Below are 14107 nucleotides of genomic sequence, written 5' to 3' on the forward strand. Positions count from 1 at the left end.
AGTCTTTACTGGTTAAGGTATAGATGTGCTTACAGATAAATACCTATAATTTACTTCAGGGTACAATATAATGTGTATGTAAATGATGCTTCTTACCATGTGCCAGTTGCTGAATGGTTAGACCATGGCTTCTTTTATTTTCATTGGAAAAAACAACTGTTCTGTACTCCTATAATTTTTGTCATACCAGCTTAAACAATAAACAAATCTGACAGATCTACTGCCGGACAAACAATATACTTAGTACATTTAAAAAAGAAGTTAAATAGTTGAAAATACCACTAACAGATGTAGTTGTGTGTATATGTGCTTGAAATGATGAGCGTTAAGTCATTATGTGTGTGGCTCTGAATGATTGTATAAAATGTACTTAAATGTATTCAGATTTCTTCTGAAACAAAGGCCTTGCATAATTTTGAGTCAATAACTTTCAGTCATCTGCTATACAGAGTAAGTAGATCCTCCAGATATGTGAATTTCCCCTTGGGATTATGTATGTATGTATGTATGTATGTATGAATGTCTGTCTGTCTATCAGATATGTTAACTTAATTTTGTATCACTGCAGGACAAGAGAGGGTTCTCTTTATCGTTAGGGTGAGGTCTTGTTCTACAGTTGTGGTATTTGGCATCTTTTCTGTAAAAGGGCACAGATTGTTCCTAAAATACTACCACTGTAAAAAAAAAATAATCATTTGAAAATAATGATAGTATTTAAAATAATGTATGTCCTATTGAGTTACTTTGTAACACATTAATAATATTACTGTTTGAAATTTGAGAAACGTTTTCAGTTGTTACAGCATGTCAAAATGTGGTAGACTAAGCAGGTGTTTTTGTGTTTGTATTAGAGTCTTCTTCAACTGAATTGTACTTGTTGAAATCTATAAAGTTAGTCATTTGTGAACAGTAATAATTTAATAACTCAAATATTACATATAAGGGTATCCTACTATTTTTTTTCAGTCCAGATGAGGTAGATACTCTATTTCACATGTTAAAATGATTATTTTTTGTAACTGCATAATTTATTTGACAGGTAGATTTCAAGGAGTATAGAGGGAAACTAACAGTCATGAAATGGCTGACATTTAGCTAGGCTAAATTTAATGGAATCTTGATATTTTACAGGCAAATGAGGATGTTTTCTAATGGAAATTTCTGCAACTTAGGGGACCCATAGCAAGAGGTTTTTCCATAAAACTAAAGGGAAAAAACACTAATTTTGTTTTTTACTGTCATCAATGGATGGGTAGATACATTTACAGATACAGTCTTTCTTTTTTTCTTCAATGAGACTGCAACAAATACACCACTAGACTCTTTTGTGTTTTTCTGAATATTTAATGCAAATATCGATTCAATCATTTTCAAATCTCCAGAGTCCAATTCAGCAGCTTCTGTGGTACTATTGTACTATAATACTGACATTTCACTTCACCAGGTTGTTTGTTGTATTTAAAAAAGGCACTTTCTATCACTAAAATGTTCTAGAAAAAGTAAATCACTCCAACCATACAGTACACACGTAACTGCCTTATGCACTCCTTGCATTAAAATGGTACTGTGCTTTCATTTATGTTCGCTCTCATTGTAGAGTTGAAGGATTATAATTACTGTTTCATTCTACATTTTTTAAATTGTTTGGGCTACTAGATTAACTAATCAAATATCTTCAAAAATTTTTCAGAGGCTGAGAAACTTGCTCAGGTAGCAGAAATCAAGTTCAGCCAGAAAGTCATGGAGAAGGAGACAGAGAAGAAAATCTCAGAGATTGAAGGTGTGCCATATTTTTTGTTCTGAGAACAACAAGGAATTAAATCTCTGCTGCTGCAAGCTACAGGAACTGAATGGCAAACAGAAATGTCATCTGCAGCAAGTATCAGTAGCTGAGGTCTAGTTTTGGTGCAGACAGTGAACAAAAGTGTGGTTTCAAGTACTTGGCAGATATTAGATTTATAGTAATATTACAAGAAAAAGACTACATGACAATTGAAAGCTAGTAATTTTTAAATATGTGGACCACTGCTTTTGTAAGTTGTTTGCTCATTATTTAAATTTGATTAACTATACCACCATACTTTTGAACTACTCTGGTCTAGCAGTCATAGAGTGTTTAACAGAATACCAATCAGTCAGTTAGTCATTCTCTAACCCTCTATATCCTAACACAGGGTCACGGGGGTCTGCTGGAGCCAATCCCAGCCAACACAGGGTGCAAGGCAGGAACAAATCCCAGGCAGAGAGCCAGCCCACCGCAGGGCACATGCACACACCCACCCACACACCAAGCACACACTAGGAACAATTTATGCACCTAACCTGCATGTCTTTTGACTGTGGGAGGAAACCGGAGCACCTGGAGAGGGAGAAGCACAGATTAATAAAATCCCCCAAAAAAAGAAACATAAAAGTTTCTCACACTAGCAACTTTGGCATTTGTTGACTAGGTGCAGGAAAGTAGTTACACTACCCACTCTACCACTATGTCAATGTGAAAGTGGGTGTTTTTGTTTTATTACTTTAACATCAAATTCATATAGTGACTTTCAGGGCATTTTCCAAAGTTTACTTAACAATTGATGTTAGCTGATTCCCAGGCTGAATGTCTACTTAACAAATAAGGAGATGATAGGGTTTCATATCCCTTACTAGTAAAAAAAAAAAAGAGTCGAAGCTGAATTTGGATATAGCTTAAATACTGGAAAAAGTAAGCTTTATAAAATAAAAGGTAAATATGTCAGAACAAGATATTTAAAATAGTTATTCACAATAATTGCCCAACTCTTTATTTTCAGATGCTGCCTATGTAGCAAGGGAGAAGGCACGGGCTGATGCAGAATATTACACAGCTCACCGAACAGCTGAGGCAAACAAGGTATAGCCCTCACAAGCATGTGATTGGATCTTTTTCAGCATATGTATATATATTTTTCTTCATTTCTAGTTACTTTATATTATTTTTTGCATGGTGAATGGAATTCATTTATTTTAAAACTTGTGGATCTTTCACTGTATTCTGTCTTTCACTTGCCCAGTTTTTTCAGATTATTTTATAACAGCTTGCACAACAAGTCTTGAAAATAAGAATTTTATATGTTGTTGCTTGTTGACTATGTGCTTGTTGATAAAATATTGTTTATATGTCTATGTGGTGTTGTTGGTATTTAACAAATACACAGAATATTTATGGTGCCTTAAGGATAGATTTAGGAACCAAGGGTATATCAAGTCTCATTATAAGCTGATATAATTTTTGGAAACACAAGCAACTGTTTTTTTCTTTTTATCGTATCAATGTTTATTTCTATTTATTCTAATGTTGTAAAGTATTTCATGAGAACATATGCACATACTCCCACATTGACTAGTCGTATCAATTTCTAACCTGCTTAATTCAGACCAGGGTCGCGGGAGGCAGGGGGGAGGGTTGGTTTGTTGTTGGCTGGAGCGCAAGGCAAGAACAAACCCTGGACAAGGTGCCAGTCCATTAGATGATTAGTTTTTGAAAATATATATTTTTAGGTGGCTTAAGAGTTTTGCACTGTATTGGGTGTAATATGAATTAATTTATCCTAAGAAAACATAATCTCTCACCAAGAAGTAATTATTTTTTTTAACAAAATCACATGCCATGATTATTGGCACACTAAAAATTCTTATGAACAAAGTGTAACTGAAGCATTTTTCCATTTATATCTTACTCTTTAAAGTTGATAAGAGTATGGTAAGACTTTGAAGCAGTAATTGATGATTTCCTGTTTCACTGGGGTATAAATAATGTGGTGGCACAGAGGTGAAATTCCCTTATTCAATCATCAATATGGGAAAGACAAGAGAACACACAATTCAAATAAGAGAAAATAGTGTTGACCTTCATAAGTCAGGGAATGGTTATAAAATAAAGAGTTGTTACTCGCTTGAAAATGCCTGTATCTACAGTTCAAATCAACTGGAACTGTTGTTACTAGCTTACCTGGAAGAAGATCGAGGTTTATTTTGCCTCCATGCACATTGAAGGAAGAGGTTAAAAAAAATCCTGCAGGACCATTTTTGGGAAATGCAGAAAAAAGTAACATTTTGTCATTTCCATGCCAACAGATTATTTGAAAGGCATTCCAGGAAAAAGCCTTCCCTGCCATTTAACCACAAACATAAACACTTGTAATTTGCTAAAAGCTACTGGAACTTTGATTTGAACCATATCCTATGGTCAAACATAACAAAAATTGAGCTTTTTGGCAACAATCGCTCAAAGTTGGTTGGGCATAAAGAACCAGATTCTCACCTTCAAGAGTGGTGGACGTTCTGTGGTGTTGTAGGGCTGTTTTTCTTCCAAAGTCCCTGGGAACCCTGTTAGGGTACTTGGCATCATGGACTCCATGAAATTCCTATAGATTTTAAATATACATCTGATGCCTCTGCCAAGAAACTAAAACTGTGTCGTTGTTGGATCTTCCAGGACAGTTATCTATAACATATGTCCAAGTCACTGCAACAATGGTTAAAAGGACACAAAACCAAGCAAGCTTCTGCTATGCCTGTCTCAGTCTCTGGACATAAGCCCCATTGGAAACCTGTGGGGAGAGCTGAAGAGGAGAGTTCACAAGAGACAACCTAGGACCCTGGATGATATGGAGAGATTCTGTAAAGGGAAATTGTCACAGATTCCCTCTATAGTCTCCACCCTTATAAGATGTTATACATGTTTTGAAGCCATTTCTTGATGATACATTATTTGTTCTCAGAATACATTTACTTCAGTGAAAGGTTGGCTTCTCTCATTTCTTTCAGTATGAGATTAAGGTAATTCACCAAAAGGTGTAAATTTTTAGAACCTTTCTTAATCCTCTTTACCAGGGGTGCCAATAATTGAGGTGGGGATATATATAATGTATACACACAACAAATATGAAAAATTAGGGATGCTTCAATCAGGTTTTTTAAGGCTGATACTGATCACCGACTTCATGTTACTTGATTGAGCGATTCTGATTTTTTTCCCCTTATCCCTTTAAAAAACATTTTACACTAAGGCCCTCATAACCAGACACATAGAAGGCTTATGTGCTGTACAGAAGTGTATTTTTCTAGAATTAAACTATAAACCATAGGTGGTAACTGTTCACTTTTTATTAACAAAATGAAATTCTTTAGGCTTATTGCTCAGTTACCATAAAAATACTAAAATAAATAAAGTTTCCTTCAAATACATATTTTAACTAATAAAATAAGTGTTAAGCATATATATATATATATATATATATATATATATATATATATATATATATATATAGTGGCAGACACGTTTAAATTACCCCACACACATTTATTTAGGGTCTACATTACAATAAGTTACTCACACAAGCCCCAATACCCCACAGTCCAGGCCTTATCACAATGCCTCCTCTCTCTCTCTCTCTCTCTCTTTCTGTCTGTCTGTCTCTTCAGACCGCCTCCTTCTCTCCTCCAGAGACCTTGTCCACTCTTCCACCCGACTCAAGTCCATCTCTGAAGGGAGGCGGCCCCTTTAAATAAGCACCCGGATGTGCTCCAGGTGTGTTCCCGGCAATCTCCCACCGACACGCTCCAGTGTGGCGGAAGTGCCAGCTGTCTCCCCGGAAGCACTCCAGGTGTCCCTGTTCCTCTTCCCCCCAGCACTTCCTGGTGTGGTCCAGGATCCTCCAGGTATTAGGGCCCCCCCTGGCGGTGACCACGGGCCCCTACAGGGTCGAGCTTCCCAGCTCTGTACCCACAGCCCCCAGGGCGGTCGCCCCCTTGAGGTCTGGAGGAGGCACAAGCCCTCCTCCAATCTTCTCGGGTGTCCCAGCTGGGTACCACCCCCATCCGGGTACCACAATATATATATATATATATATATATATATATATATATATATATATATATATCTATACATACACTGTATAATATATATATATAATATGGCATAAAAGAAAATAAAATGCTTCTCATTACTTACAAGCTGTCATACTGTTTAATTTTTCTATAATGTACCTATCTGAAACAAGGCTTAATTAAAAAAGCAGTTTTCACCATTACTCTAACAACAAAAAATTATATATATTCTGACACAATCAAATAATTGATTGCACTTATAGATTTTAATTATTTTAAATCATTTAATTGCACTACATCTTTTTTGCTGTTAAAATATACATTTACTATATTTAGGCAGGTGTGTTTTTTCTTCAGTGTATCAGCTAGACATGGTAATTCTTAAGGTGTTGTTATAAATATGGATTATCATTTTAATTATGTAGAACTTGTTTCTTACCAAAACTTAAGCTGTATGACACACAGCAACAAATAACAAACAGTACAAATCTTTTAAAAAGCTGCAAATGTAACAAATATTCTTAAGTTATTTATCAAGAAGACACAAGACTAACATGCTTAACTGGTTTATAAGTATAAGATACATTTTGCTGTTAAGCTAACAAGCCTATTATTTACTAAGCAGCAATTTCAAATTTTTCTTTACCTTTACTTTTTCCAATTAAAAATGTAAGCTGTTACAGTCACACTTATCTCGCTGACCAAACTGAAACAGTGTCCATTTTAATTTAAAGGACAAAATAAAAAGGTCTGAATTGATTAACAATTGACATTTGTCTAACTGCACATGATGACTCCTTCAATTCCTTTGTCTCAGTTTATGACTCCACTTTCTTTAAACTAAAGGCTGAAGAGACTGTACTGCTAAAACACTTGCTGCTGTTTGTTTACACTACAGGAGGTTTACAAAAAAAAAACTTGCATAAAAGAGCACTGCATCTAAATTACCATAAAGTTTAGAAAAGCAAGGGCTGAAATGATCACTGATCGAGACCTTTTTAGTGAAAATTGGCTGATTTAGGTCAGTAGAGTATCCCTATGAAAAATATACATAGATAGTTAGACAGCAAACATATCTCTGCTGCAAATAAATGAGAACCAGGATGGAAGTTCATTGAAGCAGGTACCATTCAATTATGTGAGCACCTCATGTTCTGCATTTATCATCAAGCCTGCTTAATCTAATAGAGTGTTGCTAAGAGAGAGACTGTCCAGGGAGCATGAGGTGCAAGGTAAAAACCAGCCCATGTGGGATGCCAGTCAGTTGTATGGCATACTCATAAACTCATAAAAAATGAAACATATATGATACTTTAGTTGCTTTAAGTACAGCAAGATGGCATGTGTTGCTTGAAGTTTCCAGTTATATTCCCAAATACTTTTTTTTTTTTTTTTTTTTGCCCATGATGAGGATATTCCAAACTTTGGAAATTAAATGTTAATTGTTTATTAATTATTACTTATTATTGTTAATTACTTATTTAACTCCTTGCTATAAAGAGTAAATTTGTATCTTTCCAGACTCCAGAAATTACTGTAGCCAGTTTATGAGCTGTCATAGTGTTTGTCAGATCTTACCATAAAGCCATATCCATACTGATGAATGTGGAGGCACAAGCTATATATGACAGTATATTTATTTCAGTATTTATAGGTTTAAACCATCCACACTCTTACCGTCTCATACCAGCCAATCTTTACATTTGCCGATCTGTAAATTTTTGGGAATGTGAAAGTAAACAAGATAGAAACAGAGGAATTTGAAGTCTTCACATACAAAGTGCTTGGGTTCAAATTTGGGGCCACTGATACTGTGATGCAGCAATATTAACCACTGAACAACAGTGCTACACCTACAGGAATTCAGTTACTGTAAACACATATTTCCAATTAAAACGCATATTTCCCAGTAAATTGGACAACACTTTTATTTACTGTGTGTATCTAGACAGATAATGAAATCTGCATGAAGCTTAATCCTTACACTGTGTTCATTTGCTGACCCAGTGCTGTGCCTCACTGGTCTTTTTTGACCCAATTCTAAAACTTCCCTTTAGGTACTCTGGACATGAAATTTTCAATCCAAAATATTTTATATTGATTGATCATCTTAACCTGTCATACCGATTAACCCTAATTTTCAGAGAACAGATGAATTTTACAATGTTTTTATGGGTTGCACAGATGACATATAAGGTGCTATTGCTGAATCCAAACACAAAACTAGGTAAACTTTGATCTGACAATGGAAGGAATAAATTGAGATTAATAGTTTGTTTTACACTTATATTGTCCACTTTCAGTGAAATCATTTATGTTGAAGTTCACACTCTGAATATTTCTCCGGTCTTTATCTTTTCTTTCCCACTATAGCTGAAGCTGACTCCTGAGTACTTGCAGCTAATGAAGTTCAAGGCAGTAGCGGCAAATTCCAAGATCTACTTTGGGAGTGACATCCCTAATGTGTTTCTTGACACAATTTCCCCATGTCAACAGATTCCTGCTGCAGATAGCATCCCTGAGTCAGCAGCAACTGACAGCATTAAATAATTCAACAACATAAGTGTACAGGACTGCTTCATCTGTTTTTTTTCAGAGGATATCTTCAGAGAAACAAGACCAGAATTGTTATTTTTCAAGAGTACAAGATCAGTATTTTTACTGTCTTCCAGGAAGAAAATAGGCATATATTGAATAGTCCATTGTGCTCTGAGCTGAACAGTCACCAGTGGTGATCTGATTAGGCCACACACTTCTGAGAAAAATATACCAACTAATAAACACAACTTTGTTCCCAGTTTGGAATTAAAGCAAATGATGAGAAAGACAGACTGAAACTAATGCCAAAACAGTGAGATTAACAGAAAAACATTTCATAAAAAGAAGGAAATTTTCCACAAATAGCTCATATGCCAGTGTAAAAATAAAGCAGACTGTTGTCTGTAAAATGAAAAATATGCCCACTTTTGGTTCATTACAAATGCAGACTTAACAGTGTTTGAAAGACACTGATAGATAGATAGATAGATATTCACATTCAAGATAATGAAAATAAGAAAAATATGAAGTGCGGTTATGATATCTTTAGTCCAATATGCTTTTTATTCATTAGTTTCTTTGTGTTATGTTTGACCAAGATTATACTTGAAATCAATGAGAATCTGTGTGAAAGCAACACGTCTCAAATTCCCTTAAGAAAATGCTGTAACTGTTGAATGTAATATGATGCATATGTCACTTCTTTGTAGAAGTTTGAGGCTTGCAAAGGAGGTAAGTGAAGTGTACAGATTCAGCTTGTTTTTAACATAAAATGTATACCCCCTAGTAGTAATAGTGACAGTGACCATAGTACATTTTATTGTGTTTTTAAGTCAAGATCCAAATGCGTAGTATTAGTAGACTGTACAGATTTAGAATTCAACTATAAAGCAGTCTAGATCTTTAAACACTATATATAGAAACTATAAGACTATATACTGCAAAAGGAAACAAGTAGGATATGTCAGTTCTCTAGGATGCTGCAAGGCCTTCATTCAAAATCCACTTTCTCTATACGTTGTACCTGGCCTGTTCCAAATTAATATTATCATGCCAGCAGAAATTCCAGTGAATTCTGTATTCTGTTCTTTAAACTGTCAACTGCTTTCAATAACCTAAATTACCTCATTTGTGCTGGGCTCCTACTCACATGATTAGATGATTCAGCATAATTTAATTGTCTAAGCTCAGAATGTAAAACCACCACACTTCATACACTGTCCAGTTATTAAGTCCAACTTCCTCCTCTAAATAATGTCTTCATATTCATGATCATCCACACTTCACGTTTATTTTGAATTTTACATACTGCATCCCAATAAGCTGTTTTTGAAAATCTGTTTATTCTGGGTAACAGAATTTAAATGTTAACTGTGTTGTTTATTTCAAATCTGATTTAGTTAATGTTCAAACTATCTGTTTGTACCAATAACAGAACTTTTCATCTTTCATTTGCAGTTCCAAACATTTGATTTCCAAAGAATAGGCACAGTTATATTGGTACTTTCCAGGCTGGCCTCAGAATGTCATTTACGGAATGTCACAGTTAATTATGGATTTTTTTCCCCTCTTCAGTCACAATGTAGAAATTAGTCAAGTTTCCCAGGAATTAAAAATTGAATGATTCTGCATTTTGCTATATTATTAAAATATTTTAAAACCTGTTTTTCATATAAATGAACAGTGCTGGCTCTGAGTGGAAGTATTGATAATTTTGGACATTTCCTAATATTCAGTAACATGGTACTCAGTTTAGGTATCGGGACCAAGTCTGGAGTTATTTTTAATCACTTAATAAATATCCTTTGAGATATTTATGTAATATTTATTTTTTTTGTAAGATGCACTGTTTTGTTTTTATATAGAAAATATAAGGAAACTGATTCAGAAATTATGAATATTTACCAATGATTCTTTCAACTGCTTAATATAAAAAGACTTGAATGTTTTCATAAAGAAAGTTATTAGAAATAAAAACATCTACAAGAAATGAGCCTAAAGGTGGTTTGTTGAGAAATTATTTCTATGATTTCTAATTGTGCAAATGTTGGAACAGCTCAGAACTATTCTGTTTTTACGTAATGTTGGGGAACCACACAGATGAGGCATGATTGAAAGTGCAGGCACTGAAAGTGTATTAACTCACTGCCTTCATGTACTCATTATTGTGTACAGTAGGTGTCCTGGGACTCTACAGGGTGTGGACAACAAAGGCAAGTGGAAAAGAGAAATACTGACTAGCAGCATGTGTTTAAATATAAAATATAAATTGTAGTACACAATATATAACACAAGAATGAATGTCTTGCACACAAAATCATTTTATTACATTCTAAAAAGTTGATTCAGTTCATCTGGACCTAGTTCTTTTCCAGGGAGATACTGAGGAAAGTCACTTGGATGAGTGATGTAACGTATCTCCCTGGAAAAGAACTATGTCCAGATAAACTGAATCAACTTTCTAGAATTTCCTTACCTGGATTATTGAGCATGCATCGAGACACTTTTATGACAGTTTTATAAATAAGGGACACTGGGTAAGAAAAAGCAACTGCAAGGATCCATAGGATGTTTGTTGTCTTAGGGCTCTACTGGCTTAAGGCACTGGATTCTAAACCACAAGGTGACCAGTTTTGTCTTTGCCTTGTTTTGTGACTCTGTGCAAGTCAGTTAATATGATTCTGCCCCCAGTATAAAATAGAGAAAAAAAAATACAAACAGTTATACTATGTATCTGTAATTGTAAAGCATCTTGTAATGGAGTTCACTTTAAAAAGGTACTATTTAAAATAAAGATTGTTTACTTGATCATCATATTGGGTAAATTGCTCTAGGGTGTGAGTGATTGTGCATGCATAATCTGTAATGGCCTGGTGTCTTTTCCACAAACTGGTTCCTGCATTGCGCATGAAGCTGCTGAGATAGGTCATGGCTTCCTGCAACTCTCCACTGGAAAAGTGGATCTAGAAAATAGAAATAGCTGGAGCTTTCATTAAAGAGTAATAATTATGGAGGAAAATAATTTGTGAAATGTAACAATAAATAATAATAAAAGGATATGTGAGCATAACTAAATGTGTTATGAAATGCTTTTGTTGATTATTTATTTTGGTACTTATTTACTGCTTTATTTATTTCAGTGACACTGCACACAACATGAAAGATGCTTTGAAATGAAAACTGTCATTTTCACCCATCAAAGTTGAGTCAGTGGGCTGTAGCAAGTACTGTGTTTTTGAATGGTGAATCATCAGTGAAGCTCAAGCTCGAAGCTGTGACTTTATGTATCTACATCAATCCATAATTACTGCATGGGGTGGATACTTTAATTCAAGAATCTCTGAGTTCATTATCAGGAGTCTGCTTCTGAGTGCCTGCTATATGTGTAGCCTGTCATGGCAGAAGATTTGTGTCCACTCTTCTGATGATACATCAGTCAAAACAGAACTTGCTAGAGCCCACCCTCTCAATTTTGAAGGGTGAAAATAACTTTTCATTTAAAGTTTATGCTGTCATTGAAATAAATAAAGAAATAATTAAATACACAAATAGGCAACAAAAGAATGTTTCATGGCACATGTTCACATTTATTGAGGTGGAATCACAACCTTATCATAGTGGAGAGGTTTGGGTGACCCTGCAAGCAATTTTGTCTGGAGCAGAAGCTCTTAGTAAGTCCTTCCAAGACAAAGTGATCCGAGGTGAAGGATCAGACAAAGACAGATTCAAAGCCCCTAATATTACAGACCTGTAAATTAAAAAAAAAAAGCATTCTGCCTAGTATGGGTTTACCGGGCTTCCTCCTGGAGTGCATGCAGGCGAGCACCTGGCGGCTGTACCTACCATGGGACCTAGTTGGGCACAGCCTGAAAATGGTACATGGGACTGCCCTCCTGTGGACTAACCACCGGCAGGAGGAATAGGGGCTGGGTGCAATGTGATCTGGGTGGCAGTTGAATGCAGAGGTCTTGGTAAACACATGGGAGCTGCAGTTGGTGGGTGAGGCATCAAGTGGAAGGTGGCTTCTTATTGAGTCCCTGCTTGGTTTATGCCATGTTGGAATTTGTCCCAGAGAACAAGAGGGCTGCCTCTGTGTGGCTGAAGGTCACACACAGTAGGACTCTGTATATGTGTCTATGCACAAAATGTCGGTTTGGAGTACCAGGCCTTCTTGGAGTCACTGGAGGGTATCCTGGAAAGAGTCCCAGCAGGGATTCCATAGTTCTGCTGAGTGATTTCAGTGCCCACATGGGTAATGATGGAGACATCTGGAGAGGCATGATTGGAAGGAATGGCCTCCCTGATATAAAACCAAGTGGTGTTTTGTTATTGGACTTCTGTGCTTGGCATGGTTTGTCCATAATGAACAAAATGTTCAAACATAAGATGGCTCAAAAGTGTACCTGTTAGCAGAGCACCTTGGGCTAAAGATCTATGATCAGTTTCATAATTGTACCATCAGATTTGCAGCCGTATGTTCAAGAAGCTCGGATAAAGAAGGGGCAAAGTTGTCAACTGATCATCACCTGGTGGTGAGTTGGGTCAGGTGGTGGGAGACCTGCTTGTAAAGCCCAAGTGAGTAGTGAGGGTGGCCTGGGAAGGTTTGGGAGAGGACCGTGTCCAGAAGACAGCTATAACCTCCGAAACAGCTTTTCCCACATTCCAGGGGAAGCTGCGGACATAGAGTCTGAATGGGCCTTGTTCAAGGCAGGGCTGTGGAGTCGGAGACAATTTTGGGTACCTGGAGTCGGGGTCGGAGTCAGCAAAATTGTACCGACTCCAACTCCTAATAAGTTTAAATTGTAATGAAGAAAAAAATACCGCAAGTTCAAATGTCCCATTTCACAAACAATAGTCATAATTAAGTACTTCTCTGATGTAGGATTAAGCTCAGTGCATAGTTGTGTTACTACTAGTGTAAAGTTCAGATGAGCTATTATACAACTTGACATTCATATATTGTAATCTGGATTATGATACATTACAAAAAGTGTTTTTTTTTCATTTTATTTCAGATATAATGTTTTTTAACAAGTTCATTTGAGTGTAAGCAAGTGTAATGATGTAGGTGTAGGTCTGTTCTATGGCCTGATGTGTGTTCAGGGGTTCTTGTCTTTTGTTTAAACTGGCCAATACGGTAGAGAATCAGCTTCCTAGCCAGTAGTTCGGTGGTTAAATGACGTGTATGTTGCCTTCCTTTAATCAACATGGAAAATACATTAGCATATTAAATACAGAGGAGTCGGAGTCAGAAGTATCAGAAATTAAGGTGTCGAAGGATGTATCTACCGACTCCACAGCCCTGGTTCAAAGCCTCCATTGTGGAAGCGGTTGCATAGAGCTATGGCCTGAAAGTCATAGGTGCCTCTCTATGAGGAGCTCCTGAACCTAACAGATATACATTTGTGGAGGAGGCAAAGCCAGAAGCTGATGGGAAAAAAGTGAGGATGAGGTCACTGAGGTAGTTAAGCAGCTCCACAGAAACAATGTCCCAGGGGTGGATGAGATTCTCCCAGAAATGCTGAAGGTTCTGGACATTCTGGACATTGTTGGACTGTCATGGCTGACACGCTTGTTCAGTATTGCGTGGTCATCAGGAGGTGTACCTTTGGAATGGCAGACTGGGGCGATTGTTCCCATTTTTAAAAGGGGGACAAGAGTGTTGTATCCAGCAGGGAATGCATGCTGCCTGGGAAGAGGCTCATTAGAGATT

The 14107-nt window shown here is 36.4% G+C and overlaps 1 protein-coding gene across 2 annotated transcripts in view; it reads left to right on the top strand.

Annotated features, from left to right (window-relative positions):
- LOC114649308 (erlin-2-B-like) overlaps positions 1 to 8850 on the top strand; it is a 43198-nt gene extending 34348 nt beyond the window's left edge. For both annotated transcript variants that reach the window (XM_028798815.2, XM_028798822.2), the window contains exons 11-13: positions 1691 to 1780; positions 2799 to 2878; positions 8230 to 8850. In XM_028798815.2, coding sequence (XP_028654648.1) covers positions 1691 to 1780; positions 2799 to 2878; positions 8230 to 8406 — 347 coding nt within the window. In that variant the 3' untranslated portion in view covers positions 8407 to 8850. The remainder of the gene's footprint in view (positions 1 to 1690; positions 1781 to 2798; positions 2879 to 8229) is intronic.
- The last annotated feature ends 5257 nt before the right edge of the window (positions 8851 to 14107 follow it).

The sequence above is a fragment of the Erpetoichthys calabaricus genome, chromosome 1 (assembly GCF_900747795.2).
Source record: "Erpetoichthys calabaricus chromosome 1, fErpCal1.3, whole genome shotgun sequence".
NCBI lineage: Eukaryota > Metazoa > Chordata > Cladistia > Polypteriformes > Polypteridae > Erpetoichthys > Erpetoichthys calabaricus.